This window comes from Marmota monax, unplaced genomic scaffold, assembly GCF_021218885.2.
Source record: "Marmota monax isolate L192 unplaced genomic scaffold, Marmota_monax_Labrador192_F-V1.1 WCK01_AAM20220418_F8-fsc00327, whole genome shotgun sequence".
In the NCBI taxonomy this organism is placed as follows: Eukaryota; Metazoa; Chordata; class Mammalia; order Rodentia; family Sciuridae; genus Marmota; species Marmota monax.
This window is the reverse complement of record NW_026692808.1, coordinates 959269-980266: the sequence shown is the minus strand read 5'-3', so window position 1 is coordinate 980266 and position 20998 is coordinate 959269. Positions and strand designations below refer to the sequence as shown.

The following is a 20998-nucleotide window of genomic DNA, read 5'->3' as shown; positions in this document are numbered from 1 at the left end:
TGAATGCTAATTCCTGGGTACAGAGATAGGCAGAGATGTGGACACTACACGGAAAACGGTCTATGGTGTCCAGATCGTAAGTGCAAATCTCTCTGATTCCACCTGTTTTAAGAGCTTTGAAAATTAAAACATTAAGTCTCAGAGAATATTGGACTATAACAATAACTTTCTAATCTTCTAAATCAGTTAAAATTTTTAAGTTTTTATTTCCTTCCATTTGTCCATTAAAATTACCAATTAAATGATTTAAAATTGAAAAGATTTATCTAAGTCCACTCAGAAATTGCAAGTACTTGAATAAGATCATCTGTATATTAACATTTATCAGAAAAATGAAATGAAACTTAATTTGGGGTTCATCCTGATGATTTTTAATTACCTGATTAGAAGTGGATAGAAATTCTTTACCTAGAGGATAAAAAAAACAAAAGGAAAAGAATGTGAGACTTTTGGGCCACCACCACAGTAGCAGAAGTGAAGGTAGAGCTGGTGGAGAAACTGCAGAGCCTGGTGCCCACACTTCTGACTCCCCTGCAAGCCCAGGCTTCCCCTGAACGGCAAGATCGAGAGGCAGGCCATCCTGCATTCTATGCAACTGGCACACACCAAGTCTGCTGACCGAGATGGACACTGGTAATATAAAGTCCACAAACACCAAGGCAATGAAGTACAGAGCATAAAGAAGAAGCCATGAGGCTGTCAATGTAAGACATAAACTCTATAAAGAGTACCACAGGACAAGCATGATTCTTAAAGAGGAAAAGTCATGTAAGAGATAGATAGATACACAATAGCAAGAGTAACTATTCCAAATTAAATACAAATATACCCTTCAGGTTGATTCTGTCTGTGAACCTGAAGTAATTTGTATACAAGGAAATTGAATTCAACTTGTAGTAACTTGGCATCCACTACTACCCATTTTTTTTAAATAAACAAGCTCCAACTAGGGAATTCAGCAAATACTGAATAAGCAACCATCCCAATTCATAAGAATAAAAGTGACTGATTCTGAAACCTACGATCTAATACACTTGACAGCTAATCTTACCAATTACTGGGCATACAAAGCAAATCGAATAGACTCTGTTGAACAAAATAAGCTAAGAATTTCTTTTTAAATTTTTTTGTTTTAATTTTTTATATATGACAACAGAATGCATTATAATTCATATTATACATATACAGTACAAGTTTTCATATATCTGGTTGTACATAAAGTAGAGTCACGTCCTTTGTGTCTTCTTACATGTACTTAGGGTAATGATGATCATCGCATTCCACCGTCTTTCCTACCCCTATATCCCCTCCCCTCCCCTTTTCCCCTTTGCCCTATCTAGAGTTCATTTAATTCTCCCATCCCCCACCCTTTGCAGCGTATTATGAATCAGCATCCTTAAATCAGAGAAATCATTCAGCATTTGTTTTTTGGGGATTGACTAATTTCTCTTAGTTGCAAATGCCATTTACCTGCAAATGCCATGATTTTATTATCTTTTAAAGCTGAGTAATATTCCATTGTGTATCTATACCACATTTTCTTTGTCCATTCATCTAGTGAAGGGCGTCTAGGTTGGTTCCACAGTTTAGCTATTGTGAATTGTGCTGCTATAAACATTGATGTGGCTGTGTCCCTATAGTATGCTGTTTTTAAGTCCTTTGGGTATAGATCGAGGAGTGGGATAGCTGGGTCAAATGGTGGCTCCATTCCCAGTTTTCCAAGGATTCTCCATACTGATAAGCTAAGAATTTCTAATAGCTAACTGTTCTTCACAAATAAAAAGTCATGTCCAATGCATTGATTTCAAATCAATTTGAACGTTACCTACATACGTTCATTTAATCATGTACCCTTATCAATGTAGCCATATGTGATTGTTTAGCTAGATAAGTGTGTTTCAGTTCCCTCCTGTTTTATGATCATAGGCTGAGGAATTTACGTAGCCTATGTGCAGTTCTAGAGACAAGTCTGAACAGCATGAAGAAATCATACTATTGGGTGAAGTGTTGCTGTTGGTGCTGAAATTCTTACAATATTGAGGAACAATTGTATAACTTTCATATTCAAAGGCCACAAAGTTGGTCTTGAAGGAGTTAAGGATGCACCATCTCAAAATATGCAAAAATGATAAATTGGTTATTTTAAGCTAAATTCACGAGGAGTGATACCTGTGGAAAGGGCTGTTTGGCCTGACTTTCCCTCTGCAGCAAGCCTGACAGATTCTTTTGAAGAGGGTATCATCCTTGTGCTAAGGTGGGACAAGAGCCAAAATGACCAGAGCCTGGTAATGGGGCCACACTGAAGGTGAATAACATGCTCACAGAGGCCCTGTTCCATTCACCCTCCATCCATGCATCCAGGTAACATCCCTAGAATGTGCTACCACAGTCCAGAGCTCCATCTGTCTTGTTGCTCCTCCACAAATGCATTGCTATTTGTCTAAAAAGCACAAAACCATCTTGCTTTGGTTATTCTTCAACTCCACTTTTTGGTGAAGGTCTCTACGTGTAAAATTTGTGAAACTTCTATGCTAGCCTCTTGTGTCGACTTCATATTAATTTGATTCCTAGATCCAGCCTAAGAGCCCACATAAAAACCCAGGAGGGCTGCAGGTGTAGCTTAGTGGTGGGGGCACTTGCCTAGCATACATCTGGCCCTGGGTTTCATCCCCAGACCCGGGAGAGACAGAGAAGCCTCAGGAGTGGAGGGAGGGATCTGGCCCCCGACATCCCACTTGCCCAGAAAACAGGCTGACTGGGTTGCCCCACCGCCTAAGGGTTCCCTAGGAGATGCATCCAGAGCTTCCCTGTCCCTGGGTTGTGGCCTCTCCGACTCTGAAGGCCAGCAACACAAGACATCAAGGGTTGGGCCAGTTTCACCCTGCTGCCTCACTTTGCCATCTTTCCTTCCCTGTCCTCCCACCGTTTCAGGGCCCATAGTCACAGGTGCTGCCAACCAGAACCTGGATATAGAGAGTATGCAGGAGAGTGAGCATTTCAAAGTGAACATATGAATGTAGTTGCTGAAATGGCAAAGAAGGTCTTCCTCTCTCCAAGTCCAGGGAATACACACTAATAAGTATTGCATTGCTTCTTGAAATGCAAACTGAACTTGATTTAAATAAATCCAATTATCCAAGTATGCCTTGAAAGATCTTTTCTGCAGTTCAACACAAATGCAGCCAAGCTGCAGAAGCTGGTCTGAAGGATGCTTTAAAGGAAGAAACTCCCAAAGATTTGAGAGTCTGGGCTGAGTTCTATCACCTGGTTTGGGTTAGAGGTTCAGCAGATACCCTTAACATTTAAAAACGGGACATAAGCAGCTTACAGTTCAGAGTTCTTGGGGGCAGCAGGCCTACCTGAATCAGAGAGCTCACAGCCTAAACGATTGTTCCCATGGGGCATTATAGAAAGAGTGGAGAGTATGGCCTATTTGTGATCCATGTTCTTCTAGAGCATGGAAACATAGGACATGGTATTATCATGGCTTTCAATTTGTGACTCAAGGCCTGAGTGAAGGGCCAAGGAAACTGCTTTGAAGGTCTGCTTTGCACCTTAACCCTTCCTTAGGGTAGTGGGACAAATACAGTTGTTCCTGGATCTGTTTCATATGGGTTGAAAAGGCCCAACAACATACCCTGTGAATTTCTCCAGGACTGGACATCGCAGGAAAGATAGCCACCAGTGCCCAGTTGGGAGCAGCATCACCCTGCCTCTCCTGCAGCAGGATGACCTCCCTGCAGTAATCAGGAAGGTGACTATACAAAGATGTGAGATTAATGACTTCGGTTGCCTCCCCTGTTAACTTCCCTTGTGTTGACCTGTGCAAAGATGGTTGGGTCTAAGTTTTCACAAACACTAGATGGAAACCTCAGTGTAGATGAAGCCTCTTTCCTGGACCCAGCAAGATATGCAAACGTCTAATATGCACTTGCTCTCAAATGCAGGGAGCCAGCCCCGCTTCCCTGGTGTGCACCACAGGCTCCATCAGTTTCCATCTTTTGGTCAAAATCTGACTTCCAGAAAGGCTGCCCTTTCCATCTCCACATTCTGATGGTCCACAGCCCTGAGGACAGAAGCGACAGATCCAGGAAGAGAGGAATCAGGCTCCTTAGCTGACTTCAAGCCCTGATGCCCAAGGAGAACAAGGACCTGCCCTCCTGGAAGGTTCTTCGGGCTTCGTCCCCTGAATTACTTCAGGATGGACACATCAAATCAAGCCTGTCTGCTCTCTTTACAAAAGCAGTGCACTATCTGGTGAGCCCTTTAGTAAGCCATGCACCAGCTGAAGTTAGGTCCAGAGTGAGAGGTACTACCTTAGTAAAATGCAAAATGTGGTTCCATTAAAAATATCAATACAATGTGTGGACTTGGGGGCTGGGCTGTGGCTCAGCGGTAGGGCACTCGCCTAGCATGTGTGAGCCCCTGGGTTCAATTCTCAGCACCACATAAAAATAAATAAATAAAATAAAGGTATTGTGTCCAACTACAACTAAAAAATAAATATTTAAAATAAAATGTGTGAACTTGGTGCCAAGGTGTATTTTAGCAGTAGATGCTTTGCCTAGTGTGTGAGGCCCCGGGTTCAATTCCCAGGACCACACACTGGGGTGTGTGCAGGGGGGTGAATAAAATAACTGAAAGATGGACCACTAAGGAACACCACAATTTCAGATTGGACCGAAGACAGTGCAGTGGGGGAGGGTCCCAAGGTAGTGTGACCTCAGAGGGAAGCAGCTTCAGGAGAGAGGTGTTGAGCCACAGCAGAGGGGCAAGAGACAGGGCAATCAGGATCCAGACTGAGGTCAGCAGCTGGACTGGGCAGAGGTGTGACATGAAACATGGGTACAAATGGCTTTTGCACCATGGTCCTTACGACCACACTCGCACTTGCACTTGAAATCACTATCAGGTGACACTTCCCATGCGATGACCATGGGGACTCCTGCTTGGGGTGGCAATGGTATCTGGTGGCCCAGTGCCCCAGGCGTAGGGAGTGGGAAGAGCAAAGCTCCCCTTGGCCAGAGGCAAGACGCAGGAGGAGTCCTGCAGGTGAGGAGGGGAGAGCTTGTCCCCAGTGCAAGCTCCAGCTGCAAGTGAGTGAGCTCTGGGCCCCAGCAGTGCTTGTGGCTGACACTGCGGGAGACCAGGCTGGCGTGTTCCTTCTCCTTCCCGCTGGCTTGACGTGGCGTCATCACAATGTGCACGTACATCAAACCATCACCCACAATTTTTATTTGCCAGTTATACCTCAAAAAAAAATGAGTGAATAGAAGAAAACTAGAGTTTTCTTTACGACATAGCTGTCCTCAGGGACTGAATGCTGTTATTCTTAATTGCTTGTTTTGAATAATTACATAATTACTACCCTCAACGGTGTGGCAGGTGGAGTAAAGAAAAAAGAAAAATATACTTCTCATCACCAGTTGACACTATTTAAAAACAAATATATAAACATTATTCAAGCTGGCACTATTTTAAAACGATAACATATACATTAAAATCCATAGGTTTTTGGCTAATCACCTCCCAAGTAAGTTTATGAAGTGTTGCTCAAAGTAAATCAAGTACAAATATTACTGTGATTTGAAGAATAGTGAGATCTGGTTTTGAAAAGGCAAGACTTTGAACAGCTGCCTCTAACACCAAGGGACCATCCATACCCTGGATGTTTAGGTTTACCTCCCTGCTATCAAAGACCTTAGAAAGCAATGACTTACCATTCTTATCTTGACCTTGAGTCTCTCCTTCAACCATGGCCACTTCCTGCCTGCAAGGAAAGAGATAGTGAGGAGCTCCCGGGTCTCCTCTGATCCTCCAACGCCCTTCACGCCCTTCACGGGGGCAGTGCAGTTAGGAGCCTGTCTCCCCAGCCCTCGGAAAAGTGGGGGATTCCGGGAAAGGGCAGGAGCCAGAGAGTGCCCCAGCTGGGAGTCCCAGGACTTACCATCACCACACCACACATTGCCACACACAGGGAGAACACACATAAGCTGGGGCAATGAGGACAACTCCAGGGAGACTGGCCATTTACCTCTCTGCTCTTCATGATGGGGCTGCAAATCCTACAGGTGCTGAGAGGGCCCACAAGTTCTCACAGACTTACAGTGGCACACATTAGAAAGTGTGGGCCGGCAGTGAGAGAAGTGGAGGTTGTCCTCACGGGGACACCGAGAGAAGGCCTAGGGACGATGGGCTGACAACACATCACCTTTATTCCCTTTCCACCCAGCCCCCTAAATCTAAAGGGAAGTATGGAGGCAGCCGAGGCACCACCTGTGCTGATCTGCACCTCAGAAGCAGCCAGTGCTCACAGAAGAGAGGTGCAGAGATGGGGGGGCAAAGGAAGAAGTGCTCCAGAGCAGCCGGCCAAAGGAGGCCGATCCCAGCGCACGCCCCTCCACACCCTCAGACACACACACACACACACACACACACACACATACACACACACTCGAGCCTGGAGTTGGAGAATGGCGTGATACTCACACAGCTGTGAATATAAAAATATGATCCGAGAATCACCAAAAAAGAAAGTGTATTGCCGGGTGCAGTGGCGCACACCTGCAATCCCAGCAGCTCGGGAGGCTGAGGCAGGAGGATCGCAAGTTCAAAGCCAGCTTCAGCAATGGTGAGTCACTAAGCAACTCAGTGAGTTGTCTCTAAATAAAATACAAAATAGGGCTGGGGATGGGGCTAGTGGTCAAGTGCCCCTGAGTTCAATCCCCGGTACCAAGAAAGAAAAGAAAAAGTGTACTGTCAAACATGTTATTCCTCTGAGAATATATAACCTGTGAGTTTTTTTAAGAAAAAGGAAATGAACATGACTGTGCAGCCACATTTGAAGTCTGCAACATGCAAACCTCTGGGAAAGGTGGCAAAGAAGCTGGGAATGGTAGAGCTCAGTTTGCTGCTCTCCAAGTTCTGAGGGTCTGGCCACAAATCCCAAACCCACCCAAATGCAGGTGAGCATGGTCGGCACCTAGCGTTGGCTTCCACTCTCACTTAAATCCAGCAGGGCAATCCCTGTCTAGGGGTCAGTTCCAGACAGAGGCAGTAATTCCAAATTCCCAGGAATGTGCTTGGATTTTCTTGGCTTGTGCTTTGAACTAAATTGCGTTCCCCTCAAGTTTCATATGAGGGCTGAACCCTTTGTCCACAGGCCTCAGAACGCTGTGGGCCTTTGCAGAGTAAAAATTCTGCGCAAACAGGATCCTGTGAAGGGTCTCTCTTCCAATTTGCCTGGTATCCCTATTAGAAGCAGACCCTGGGACACAGGAAGATGACACAGATGACAACCACCCAAAAGCCAAGGACAGTGAGCTGTGATTTAGCCTTAATGACACCTTGATCTCAGTCTTCAGGCCTCCAGGACTATGGGGAGGTTGTTTATGCCACCCCCCTTTTCTGTGGCCTGTGCCACCTGGTCTGTGGCACTTTCTGTGACAGCCCCATTGAACCAACTCAGACTGATCTGTGACACTGGGGCAGAGACACCCAGAGGAACTAGCTGAAGGCAGTGGCCAGCCATTTCCTCCTCCACCACCTCCCTGCACCCTACCAACAGTCCTCCGGAGGACGACTCCGCAGACCACCTTGGTCATCTCAAATAAGGATCCAGACAGGCCAGATGGAAAGCCACAGGCTCCTGCGGCTGCTCTGAACCCTTCACACCAAGGTGCCTGGACTCCATGTGAAGCAGAGCAAAAGAAACCATGAAACTAACTGAAATGAAAAGACAGTGCATCATTTGTGTCAGTCAGTAACGAGGAGTAGGGAGGACGAGGGCAGGGAGTGTTTGAAATACGTAATGAGCTAAGTCTCTGTAGCAGGTACACTTCAAAATTATGATCTGAAACAAAAGGTGCAGAATATATTTTCAAAATCCCTGAGGCCAGCAGACCCGCCACCAGCCAGAACATATTTTGCCACATGAGCTCCTGATAGACACCCGGGAAAGGACAGGCCTGGGTCTGAGCTGTGCTTCTCACGGCCCCGACTTCCGGTGGTAGTGCAGGACCACATTACACGAGGACCTAGAGAGTGTAGGTGACTCGACTCCCAGCTGACACAAGTGGCCAGGAGAACTAAGAAAACCCATGCAGCAGCAGAAGCACAGGCCACACGGGCCGGGCGCAAAGAAGAAAGGTGTGTTGGAGACGGTAAGAGTGGTGTTTGGGATCCAGAGCTCCTCATATCCAAGAAGAAGTGAAAGGCAATGTAGCCCAACACTGAATGCTGGGAACACAGCCTGCAAACTCCTGAGATGAGAGGAGGCTGGTGTGCCCTAGAAGTGGCCTCACTGAGACATCACCACTTGCCTGTTCCAAGCACAGACTGATGGCTTCTAGTGTACTCAGAGTAGTGCGGCCAACCCACAGTGGTTCCCACACGTCTCCTTCACTCAAAAAGGAAACTCCCTGATCTGGCAGCCACTGCCCACGCGTCCAGCCTTCAGACCCAGACGCCATGTCCCTCCTGCCCCTGCTCCTCTCTCTGGGCACTGTTGGTCTCCCTCCTGCCTCACTGCAATCCCAGGTCCTGCCACCTGCTTCCAGCCACTCCCCGCCCAGCCTCACTAGCCTCACTCTGCTCCACCTCTTGAGACCACCTTTTTACACATGAATGAGACCTTGTGGCACAGACAGAATATTATTTAAGTTTATATTCTTTCATCTTTCCATTCCTTAACAGGAAAGACTGAAAAGAAACAGAAAATTGGGGGTTCAAAATAATTAGAATAGCAACAATTTAGGGAAAAAATAAAAGACTCCAGTAAGATAAAACAGTGATGTATGACTTCCTGCAAAGAGCGAAACAGAAATTACAAAAGTGGTGACCGAGGGCAAGTGGGAGGGGAGAAGAAAGGGAGGTAACTGTATCTCAATTGTGGTGGTGACAGGACTGTGTATGTTTTTCTGAACTTATTAAACTATATACATAAAAGGTGAATATTATCGAATTATAGCTCCACAAATGAAAATTAAAGTCAAAGGCATTGAAAGATCTCATACAGTCCTTATTGGAAGTATGACTGAAGTTATGAATTAATTTAATGATATTCTGGTAAAAAATAATAGCCAAAATTTACACAGAAAGACGTAGATAGCTTACACTCCTCTCAGGAGCACGAATTTGCAAATTTAACCAGGAAGAATACTGTCTCTGGCCCAGCAGGTGGATAACAGGCCGCAGATGTGATGGATAGAGAGAGTAACAGGGCTCCCGGTCTGCCTCAGCACAGCGCAAGCAGAATTCCTGGACTCTGGCTCCTGACCTCAACAGTGTGAGGAAGGCTAAAGAGGCCTGCCATGTCTTATTTAGGTATCCTCTGATTGTAATCAAGAATGCTGCATCAGCTGAGGTGAAGGCTTCACTTATTTAGCAAGAAAAAGGAGAAGATAAAATCTACTGCACACCTGACTCCAGCCCTGACTGACTGACTGCAGGGCTGGCAGAAGGTGGCCTCAGGTACTGACTGACTGACTGCAGGTGTGTTTGGGAGCTGGCCTTTGTGCATGACCATGTCTCAGAGTCAGGTCTGGCTCTATTGATTATGAAACAAAAGTGTTCTTTAAATTCCTTATTGATGCCTAAATTAAATGGCTGAAGGAGAAGCCCTGGTTCAGACTCTGCACAGATGGCATTACTGCTGCCTGAGACCAGAGGCTTGCATGTGTCACAGGACAGGCTCCACCACCCTGCTGTTTCTGCGGATTCACATACCAATGGAACCCTGTGCAGAGAAAGTCACAGTGAGAGGCGGTGAGAGGGCCCAAGCTGCCAACCTCAGCTGCCCTCCAGCAAGCAGCCTGCCCCGCCCTCATGAGGAGGAGGAAGTATCTGCCCCAGAGAGACAGACCAAGACCCAGGATGATATGATGAGGAAGGAAGCTGACGGCAGAGATACAGAAGCCTGTGGTCATCAAGTCCATCAGGTGTTTCTGAGCCCGGGAGCCAGGGCCAGATATCACAGGCCAGCGAGCTGTTTGTGCACTCTTGTCTTCCTTTTTCCACTGAGGATGGGACAACTGGTACATCCAGGCAGTGGGACACATAGGGCTGGTGCCTGTAAAAGCAAGTGGTCTGCAAAGGGAGATGAAGCACAAGAAGCAAAGTAAGTCCAGAGTTCCAACTGAGACCTGGGCCAGGAGGGGGAAATGGGCTGTGGAAGTGCCAGAAGCTGTGGGTGCAGAGGCACAGCCACTCCCCCACGCACCCCAGCCGGCAAGGTCCTTCAGAGGAGGCATGAGATTGAGCACCTCCAGGAGGCGCTCCTATCAATCAGCCCCCCACCCTCCCCCGAGCAGGAGGAGTAGCTTTAAAGAGAAACGATGGGGCATGTGGCAGCTGCAGTAAAACAGGCTTTAGATGCCAGGCCAAGAACATGCTACAATTGTGAACAAACAGGACATTTTAAAAGGAATTGCCCCATAGGAGGAGGGTTTAACAAAACTAGGTATCAAAGGAGTAGAATACCGGGTATTTGCCCACGATGCCGTAGAGGGAGACATTGGGCTAATGAATGCCGTTCTCAAACCACCATAGAGGGTACTCCATTATCAAAAAATGATCAAGAACCAGGTGTTTATCCATGATATCGTGGAGAAAGGCATCGGGCTCCGTTGCCAAAAAATGGACAGGGGGGAGGTTGAGAGGCTTGTGGGAAGCCGGTGGTGGCAGTTGGGCTCTGAGGGATTTTCCTGAGGAGCTGTTTTGTTTGGCGTGTGTGGTTCTAAAAATAAAGTTAGTTTCTTTTGACAAGTGGCTCCTGAATTGTGCCCAGCCAGACTGCGGCAGGGCACCAGTGCCTGAGGGGAGGCTCGGCCGGATGGCTGAAGAACACAAAATGGAGGCAGGAGTCCCGAAGGCTGTGGACAGGGCGGAGGCTGAGGAATGAGTCTAGAGAGGTGGACAGGAGCCAGTCCTATGCAGCTGGGGGTCCTGGTGAGGAGTGTGGGCTTCACTCTGGATGCAATGGAAGCCAATGGTCTTAAGCAAGGAAAGGGTGTTACTAGACATATTTTCCAAAGGTTCTCCTGGCTACTCCATGAGAAATAGGCTGAAAGAAGCCCAATGCAAACAGTCAACGGGGAATAAGCACCCTTTACTCCAGCTAACAACCCTGCGTGTGTGTGTGTGTGTGTGTGTGTGTGTTGCTGGGGACTGAACCCAGGCACACTCTACCTCTGAACCACATCCCTTTTTATACTTTATTGTGAGACAGGACCTCACTAAGTTGCCCAGGCTGGCCTGGAACTTTTGACCGTCCTGCCTCAGCTTCCTGGTCCCTGGGACTACAGGCATGCATCACGTGGCCGGGACTCCTCTCTTTCCTCGAATAGCCAGTAAGAAGCAAGACTTGCACTAGCTCCACCTCTCTGGCTGACAGGCGTCACCTAACCTGCTCCCAGGGCAGAGGTGATCTCAAGGCTCGGCAGCTCCGTGGCTCTGAGGGGTCCCGTGGACAGAGACTCTGGGAGTGAACCCAGGAAAAATGCCTGACAGTTCTGCTCACCGTTTCCTTTTCACTCCTCGGTTTTCCTTCCTGTTCTTCTTTGGATTCTTTCCCAGGCAGCTGGATGGAGACACATAGGAGGAAAAAGAAGACCATTACCCTCTCTAGATGCTTTACTCCCTTCTCCAATTTACTTAACTGTGGAAATCTTCTCCTTTGGCCAAACACCTCTCTCTCTCTCTGCATTGACAGGGAGTCACAAAAGCAGAACATGGTTCAGAAATGAACCGAAGCCGTAGCTCAAATGGGACAATGTCCATAGTCCGACATTTTAGATAGGCTCCAGGGTTGGGGTTTATCATGACCAGGCCAGCAAATTTCCCAAGTCTCCACAGGGCTCAGGTGAATCACCTGGCAAGGTATGGAGACCCTAGCATAGGGAAGGTGCGGCTTCTCCCATAGCCCAGACAGAGCCAGCAGCTGGTCCTCAGCCCTGCAGGGCAAGGCCCATGGGTCCTGGCCCCTGAGTGGGAGCGAACTTCTAAGTCATCTGAAGAGTGAAGCTGAGGTGAGACAAATCCTGTGACTTGCATGGTTAACGCGAAGGTTAGTGATGGGCCAAAGCCTGTGACTTGGCTACTCAAACTTTCTACTCTACCACCATCCAAGCAGCATTTCTTTGAATGCTTTTTCCCCTAAGTCTCCCTGATTTACAGTCTACTCTATTAGTCATTGCACCCAGATTTGACCATGACTGTGAGCACTGTGCATCTCTCCCTCAGAACCCACCCTGTACGAAGGCCAGGGCCCTCCGGGTCACGCCCCAGCCCTGGTCCTCGCCTCCACCTCTGTGCAGGTTCCTGCTTTCCGGCTACGTTGACCTTTCCTCCACATTGACCAACCCTGTCCTCCAAAGCCCTCCGTGCCTTCTCCAGCTTTCCCAACCATCACAACCTTTTTTTTTTTTTTTTTTGCCAAAGTTCTCTGTCCTTCAACACTGGCCAACATCCGCTGATACAGAGCACATTTCAGAAACCAACCACGGAGACCCAGTGCCGAGCAGCTTGAGGAAACGCCCGCCACCCCTGACTGTTACTGGCGCACCTTCCAGAAGTGTTTTGGAAATTGACGTGCAGGGCACCTGAGCAGACAGCAGGATTTGCAGCATGCAGAGGAAGTCAGGGTCTCACTTCCAGCAGGAGTGTTCTGATGTGGCGCTGGCATGGTATTCACAACCATGCACTGATGGTTGTCCCACTGGGCAGACCATGAGGCAGGAGGTGCCTACCCTCAGTGACCTAGTTCTCCCATGGTTACTAGGGTCCAGTGACTTACCTACCAAAGAATATTTGTAGTTTAAAATCAAAAAGCAGGATCTGACAGTTCTTGGCACTGGAGCGACCTAACTGGAATGTCAGATCAATATGCTAATGAATACGAATTCTCATCACACACAGCGTAAATTTTTATTAAGAGGAACTCAGATAATGTAAAAATTGTTTGACTGGATTAATTAATCAGCTAATACTTTATCATTTAAAAAAATAGATATTAAACTTTAAAATGTATCTTGGCCAAAGTTTTGGGATTATGGGAACTTTTTCAGACACTCTGCTTTTTTTTATGCTTTTCTTGATTTTTCAAGTTTTCCGTGCTAACTTATGACTTCATAGAGCCATAAAGGAAGTCTCAGTGGGCAGCTCCCACATCAGCCACTGGCGCTGCTTCTCCAACTATTTTGAAGTGAAAGTAAAGACCAAGAGTAAAACTGTAACTCAAGGTGCGTGTCTGGGTATGAGCAACATGCTGCACACCCCCTCGGTAAGGACCTCGAGGGACTTCCTGGAGCTCAAAGTGCCGGGAACCAAAGCCAAGGCAAAATGTGAGGGCGGGTTTCTAAATGACTCAGAAGGAAGACCTGGGGGCCAACCAGGAGGAAGTGAGAGTTCATTTCAACAAGCTGGAAAGGGATGGGGAGCAAGTTGTGGGTAAAAATAAACATGGTGGAGAGCCAGCTATTAGACAGGAAGGCTGTCGAGAAGGTGCTACAGCCCTGGCAAGACCAGCCACGGGAAAGGGAAAGGACCTAAGGAATTCAATAAGCAGAAAATTCAGAGCAAATGCTGCAGCCTGAGGATAACCACGAAAGATTATCATAATAAACACGGCTTGGAACAAACACCAAGAAAACCAACTGCAGGAGGTGGTGCATAAGTGTACTCAGGAGCTCTCAAGGATCCAGCCCACGAGGCAAATGTTGCACTTCAGACAGTAGAAAATGTCAACTGCTGTCAGACCCTTTCATGAGATTAGTATGATCTCATTCCAAAAGGAGGCAAGGAGAAGAAAAATAATCACAGCTCAATTTGCTCATGAAAATGGATGCAGTAATCCTTGCTAAAGCAAGAGTTCGCCAAATCTAAAGATGCAAAAATAATATACATCACAACCAAGTGGGCTCTGCACCAGAAATTCAAGGATAGGTCACCATCACCAACAAAAAAATCAATTAACATAAAAAAACTAATTTAACAGAAAAATTGTGAAGTTGTCTCATAGTTTAAAAAATCCATTTGATAAGATTTAGCCCCCATTAGCCACAAATGTTCTCATCATGCTTGTTCTAACATGAAATGCTCTTGTTTTGATAAAGGCCATGGGCCACAAGTACACAGCAAACTCCGTGGAAACACCTTCAGGAGAGTTACTAAGGTCGGGACAGGACAAGCATGCTTACAAATACTGAAGCAAAATGACATTAAAAAAGAAAAGGACCGAGTGCTGTGGGCAGTAGAGCCGGGGGAGGTCCTTATCTGCACAGAGGGTGCCTCACCAGGCAGGAGCCCAGGCGCTGACCATCAGCAGTGGAGACGAGGTACTCAGTGAGGCTGGTGGGCAGTCGTCTCACAGAATCCAGCAGCACCCCAACAAGGGCGGCCAGAAACGGTGACCTCAGACTCACTGCCATCACGTATGGCATCTAGAACTCAACCTAAAAACAACTCAAGAAAGGAACGAAACCTGAAACTTGGAGAGCACACAAGAGGGTCGGCGCAAGTACTTGGCTGGAGGAGACTGTCTGCATAGGTGTCACACTTAGCCACCAAATTCAGCTGAATGTTTAGTGTTGCCCCATCACAGTTCAAACTGGCACTTTTGATAGGGCTCATGGGTCCAGTTTTAACCGACATGCTGAGGAGCAGCGAGAAGGCACACGTGAACTGGACACTGTTGGGCAGAGTCAATACCACCCTGCCCTCCTGACATAAGGACCGCCAAGCTGTGAGGGACTCTCATAGCTGCTGCCAGGTCTCTGGTGGCAAAACAGGTGCTGTCCAAAGGACCAGGAGGCTTTGGCTTCTCCTCTGACAAACAGAACCATCTTTGTGTCAAGTTCTAGTGTCCATTCTGCAGCCTGGCAGAGGGCACTGGGGAAGCTTGAATGTGAAACTACTCACAAAGCTTCCTGGTATCCAAGGTTCCCGAGTCAGTTCTCAAACCCTCATCCCAGCCACCCCACGGTTCTGTGTAGAGCTCTCCCCACTGGAGAACCCTCCAAATGGTTCCTATTTCCCTCAGTGACTATGACTAACAGTGACACTGGAGCAGGTACTGAGCATGCAACAGTTACACTAAGAAGACAGTGTGCTGCTCATGAAAGGCTGCAGCAAAAAGAAATTGCACAGACATGGAGAATGCTGCCTAAGGAAACAGATCCAAGTACAGGCACTCGGTGCATGGTCTACAAAAAGAATTAAATTCAATTGGAAAAGAATGGATCTTCTAAAGACAAACTTGCAAAATCTGTCTTACATTTTGGAGAAAAGAAAGCTAAAACCCCACTTTATGCCATATAGTAGATATGGAGATTCAAGGTCTAATGGGGAAGGCAAAGCATAGAGTCAGTGGGAAAAAACTCAGAATAATGACTCTGTGACCCAGTAGGGAGCAGAGCTGGGATGCAGCTCAGTGGTAGAGTGCTCAGGGCCTACTGTGTGCAAGACCCTGGGTTCCCTCCCCGCACCAGAAAACAAACATGAGGGGCAGGACTTTATCATAAATCCCAAAAGAATAATCTAGAGGTTCCCAAGAGAAGCAGAAGCCCTCACCCCCAGGAGCACTGGAACTGAGTGTTTATGGAGGCCCTTCATGACAGTCCAAACTGAAGCAACCGAAATGCCATCAGTGGAGGATGCACACACATGCTCGTGTACACTTGCACATAAACAGACTCTGGTACATTCAATTAAAAAAAAAAAAAAGAGTAAGCTGTTGGTGCCTGTGGTGTGGCCAAGTCTCTCTGACGATGTCGGAGAAAGAAAGCAAGCACAGAAGAGGTGACATCGTGTGCGTCCACTCACAAGGAGCCACACCCAGCAACAGAAACCACAGCAGCATTTGGAGGTGACTGACCGGGGGAACACCAGGAACTCCATGGGTTGACAGAAATCATAGACATTGTAACTGTGGGTGGGAGCACTCGTAAAAGTCAGCAAGTGTTACAATGAACGCGCCATTTCACTATGTGCAAACCTTGCCTCAGTTCAGAAATCCACTCAAGGAAATGTATTTTAACAGACAAAAAAAAAATAGAAACTATGAGATAAAAATTGATGGATTCACTACTCAGTATTCAAGGTTTCTGATCAACAACATGAAGTGAAGTGAAGCCATGCCTGGTAGGCACAGATGCTGGCAGTGGCCGATACACAGGGGTGTCTAAGGTACTCACAGAGCATGCACCAATCACAAATGATGCAAGAAACCCCGTGGAGCACGGCATGTATAGCAAAGCACCTGTACCATCCTTCCTTCATTAAGAAGATGGGGCAGAGAAGAGCCCTACTCCCTGGGAACCACCTGAAACTGACTCTGGCTCCTTTAGCCCTGAGAGGGCGTGGGGGACCTCCCTGTGAGCAACTATGGAGAGCCAACCCTTACTTCCCATGCTGGGGATTGAACCCAGGACCTTGCTCATGCTGGGCACACACTCCACTACTGAGCCATGCCCTCAAAAAGCCGAGTTCTAATCCATGTTGTCTGAGGAATTTGGGCTGAGTCTGAACCACCCCAGGCAGGATGGATTTTCTTGTGACTGGAACTTTCTTTCAGCTCTCATCTTTGTTCCACTAACAGGCACTGGTGGTGCAGATTAATGGGTTCACGTGATATTCCCACTCATCATGCAGTGTGCATTAATCACATCTGACCTCTCTTCTTCACGCTTCCCTCCCACGCTGGACTGTCCTGTTTGAAGAGCTAGATGGTGGAGAGGCAGAGTGAAGGGATAGGTAAGGGGAGGCAGTGCAGAATGATGTCATGTGCATATGTGCATATAGGACAGGGAACGTCACCTTTATGCATAGATAAAGAGCCAATCGTAAATTAATATATGAACGAAAGGAACTCTACTGGAGGAAGGAGAATGGGGAAGGGGAGGAGGAAGAGAGAAAGCGGGGAATCGTGAACTGAAATCGAATTCCATGCATGTGTCAGCTGGATGAACCAGTTTACTATGTACAACTATAAAACTCTAATAAAAAATGGAAAAAAGAAAAGCTGGTTCACATAGACATCATAAGATATCCAAGATGATTAAGAACAATAACCTAGCAATCTACAATTCAGATTTTTGTCTGGATTAAGAAACTTCTCTGCTCTTTCTAGTTGATTAGGCAAGGTGTGCATACACATCTCACTCGCTGCACAGACGGGTCGAGAGGCAGAGAATCCTGCATTCTAGATCTGACATGTGCACCAGTTAGAGGTCTGCCAAAGAAGACCCTCCGCCTTCTGCTTAGCATTTGTCCCATAGATGAGCAACAAGCTTAAGGCTGCACTGCACCCATTATTCCCCTTTGGGAACCAGAGGCCGGCTTCCAGAAGGCGTGGGGGAGGCACAGCCCACCCTCCCAGGACAGGAGCCCTACAGTCCCACATGAATTCCCTTCCCCATCTAGATTATCAGAGAGGTCCCATGGCTCGTGTCAAGGGCCGGAAACTATTTCTTAGAACTGTGAAACTAAACCCTCTTCTGACACATATCACCAGGGGAAGGAAGCCACCCTCCAGCCATCTACTGTGTGATTCCAACTGCAGAATGTTCCGGAAGAGATAAAACTATGGAGCCAATGAAAGATCAGTGGTTTTCTGGTGGGAAGGGAGGAGGAGTGAAGAGGTAGAGCACAGTGATGTGCCCTGCAGGGTGCTGTGTGCATGGTACGCATTCGCCCAGACCCACAGAACATACATCACTGACCGTGGGCCCTAGTGAAAACTGTGGACTTTGAGTGACAATGAGGTGCCCTGGTCAACACTGTTACGTGTGCCACTCTGACGGGTGCTGACGACGGGGGAGGCTGTGCATGGGTGGGGCAGGAGAGCAGTTTCACAGGACGTCTCTGCACCTTCCACTCAATTTTTCTGTGAATCTCAAATTTCTCTTAAAAATAAAGTCTGTTAAAAAGTATTGGAATTCTATGGTCTGAAGGTGTCCCCAAACTTCACCTGTGGGAACTCAGTCCCCAGTGCAACAGTGCTGGCGCACCTTCCAGAGGTGACTGGGTCCTGAGGCCTCTTCCCTGTGAACACATCAGTGCACTGCTGGGGCAAGGACTGGTCACCAGGGAGTGGGCTCTTGAAGCAGGAGGAGTGGCCTCTTCCTTCTCTCTCCCGCCTGCTCACTCGACCTTCCTCCATGAGTGGACACAGCCAGAGGCAGGCCCTGACCTTGGACTGCCCAGCCTCCAGAGCTGTAAGAGATAGATCTATACTCTTTATAAGTCACACAGTCTCAGAGATTCTCTTACAGCAACGGCAAAGCCGGGTGAGACAGGGAGGCAGCAATGCCTCCTCTACGGGGCCACTGAGGATTTGGTCCACCTACTCAATGCTGGGCACCCACTGGGACTTGCAATGTGGCCTCTATTTGCTGTCCATGCCACTGGACTGGAGTGGCAGAGCAAGGGCTGGAGAGGGGTGGGCAGTCTTGAGTTCTATGGTTGGATGAGTGGGTGGGGTGCTATTGGGTCCCAATAAAGAGAAGTATGCTACTAATTAGAAAAAAAGGAGATTCCACGGATAGGGTGAGTGTTTTCCTGTGACCTGCTTCCTCCATCCAGCAGCTGTGTGAGACTCTGTGGCGGGTGCAGGAGGAGCTGGGATCCCAGGAAGCCCGCCCAGAATGCCCTGCTGCTCCTCCTTCCTCGACTCCTCCAGTTTCAGACATATAGGACCCCCCCCCCACCCCATGGCTTTGCTGATGGACAGGCGCCTGGGAGAGGCCGGGGCAGCCTTGATTTAGCTGAGGAGCATAAGCACATCCTCCCCTCCACGATTGGGATCTGAATGACCATCGAACACCAGGACAGCCCCTGGGGACTGCATTTACTTTCCCTGCATTCTTTTTATTTCCGTTGATCCTGGTGAGTTTCAGCTCTTCGCCATCTAACGTCTGGTGGGAGTCAGTGTCTTCCCTCAGCCTCTCCCTGTTGCTGCACCTCATCATGAGGATGGACACTCTCCCTAACCTGTGGGCCACATTGCATCTCTTTCCAGCTCACACATGTCCACCATCTCACCACTTCCCAAGGGCCTCTGAAGGCCCTTCATCCCCAGTTGGTGAGCCTCATTTTTAACTTCTCCCCCATGGGGGTCCACCCTTCCAAATATCCTCCAACGATGGACAACCAGTTTTCACTTCCTGCAGAGCTCTACCCTCCAAACGCTTGCCCGGTCCCCAGGTTGTCCCTGTGTTTGGACAGTCTCTGCATTGCTAAGCCTGCCTCCCATGACAGCACCCCCACAGGCAGATGCTCAACACTCCTTCTTGCCATCCTCCCTCAGAAGCACCTCCCTCCCATTCTCCTGTTTCTGCATCTGCCTGACCTGACAAGAGTGGCCACCGTGGTCATGACAGATGGCATCTAAATCACACACTGCTTCAACTCCTCTCAGAAGAGCTGACCTGGACAAGCTTCACTCCTCCCAGTTCCACTTCTCAGCTACAGGATCTCCATTGTCTGACTTACAGCAGCGTGAGCATGCATGGTGCTTTCCTCAGGACCTGTGCACTGGGCTTCACAGCCATCTGCCCTGCTCCCATTCTCCCAAGGGCGAGCCTGCTGTGCCACACGGGCAACACCCTGGGCACATGCTGAGTTAAACTTTGAGCTGGGTCCTGTTGTCCCTCCACCTACACAAGCTCAGTATCACCCTGGATAGTGATGATCCTGCTCTACCACGGCCCTTTGGTCTTTTTAAGAAAGAGGAAGTTACTGAAAGGCCTGGTGGAAAACCAAGAGACAGCTGTGCCCTTTACCATGGCCAGGAGAGATGGCATGGACACTCTTCTGCCTGGCTGGATGACCAGGACACCACAATGTGGACAAAATGACCTGAAGGATCAAGTGTTTTTAGGCAGTGAGAGAAGTTCAAAGACGGAGGGGAAAGAATTCAGAAGAAGCAGCTGTAGGATGGGCAGTAGTCACAGGGGAACCCCGGCGGCCTCCACCCTCCCTGTCCCACCACGCACCAGCTTAGCCCTGGTCCAGGGGCTCCCCACTGGGCTCTGTGTCTGGAGGCTAAGCCCACAGTATCTCTGCCCTTCCTGCTCTGATGGTTTGAGAGTCCCTGTCAAAACCCGGGTCAACACTTGTCAGTAATGGCCCTGGGCGGTGAAACCTGCGGAGGGGGTCTGGTCATGGGGACATGGCCCTTGTGGCGGGCTGCCTGTAGGGCGAGATCTCCAGCTCCTCCTGACCACGCTGCAGCACCGACTCGGCACCACACTCAGACTTCCCAGAACCAAGAGGAATAAGTCCTTTTCCTTGTACACCGCAGCAGGAAATGGACTGCAAAACTGGTCAATCTCATTACCTAGGGCCATGAAATCCCCGCCCCCCCCAGCCACCTTCCAAGCCCTGCTGCTCTATATTCTACTGAAAGTGTCCCCACAGTCAGAACTGCAGCGCTAGCACAGATGTCGCTTCTCCTGCTGGAGCACTCTGTGAGGCCAGGATCTTGGCCTCCCTGGTGCCTCTAGCACAATTGCATGAGGCTCCGCCTGAGCCAAACAGTCCTGGGGCTGTTCAAGGACAAGCTCCTTAAGACCAAAGGGGCTGAAGGAGGGAGCTTAGGGAGACAAAGCCGTCTTCACACCTGCATAGCCACCAGCTGTTCCCCTTCACACCTGTGCCCCTTCACACCTGTTCCCCTTCACACCTGTGCCCTTTCACATCTGTGCCTCTGTACAACCACCACGCTGTTCCCCTTCAGACCTGTGCCCCTTCACACCTATGCCCCTTCAGACCTGTTCCCCTTCACACCTGTTTCCCTTCACACCTATGTCCCTTCACACCTGTGCCTCTGCACAGTCACCATGCTGTTCTGTTAGAGTCTGTAAACAAGTCTGGAAAGAAAAAGAAAGTTCAGATAGTGGCCCGTTACGGGGAGCCCCAGGACACTCAGGGGTAAGTGACGGGAAAAAAAAAGCTGCCCGTCCATAGATAGGGCGGGAGCAAATCTGCTCGTCCCTGGACA

The 20998-nt window shown here is 48.4% G+C and overlaps 1 protein-coding gene across 2 annotated transcripts in view; it reads right to left on the bottom strand.

The window, feature by feature from the left end:
• Nucleotides 1-20998, bottom strand: part of Gcsaml (germinal center associated signaling and motility like) — a 37593-nt gene that overhangs the window by 4425 nt on the left and 12170 nt on the right. For both annotated transcript variants that reach the window (XM_058580638.1, XM_046448439.2), the window contains exons 2-4: nucleotides 11519-11578; nucleotides 5721-5770; nucleotides 380-408 (exon numbers count right to left, since the gene is read on the bottom strand). In XM_058580638.1, the coding sequence (XP_058436621.1) occupies nucleotides 380-408; nucleotides 5721-5770; nucleotides 11519-11578 (139 nt within the window). The remainder of the gene's footprint in view (nucleotides 1-379; nucleotides 409-5720; nucleotides 5771-11518; nucleotides 11579-20998) is intronic.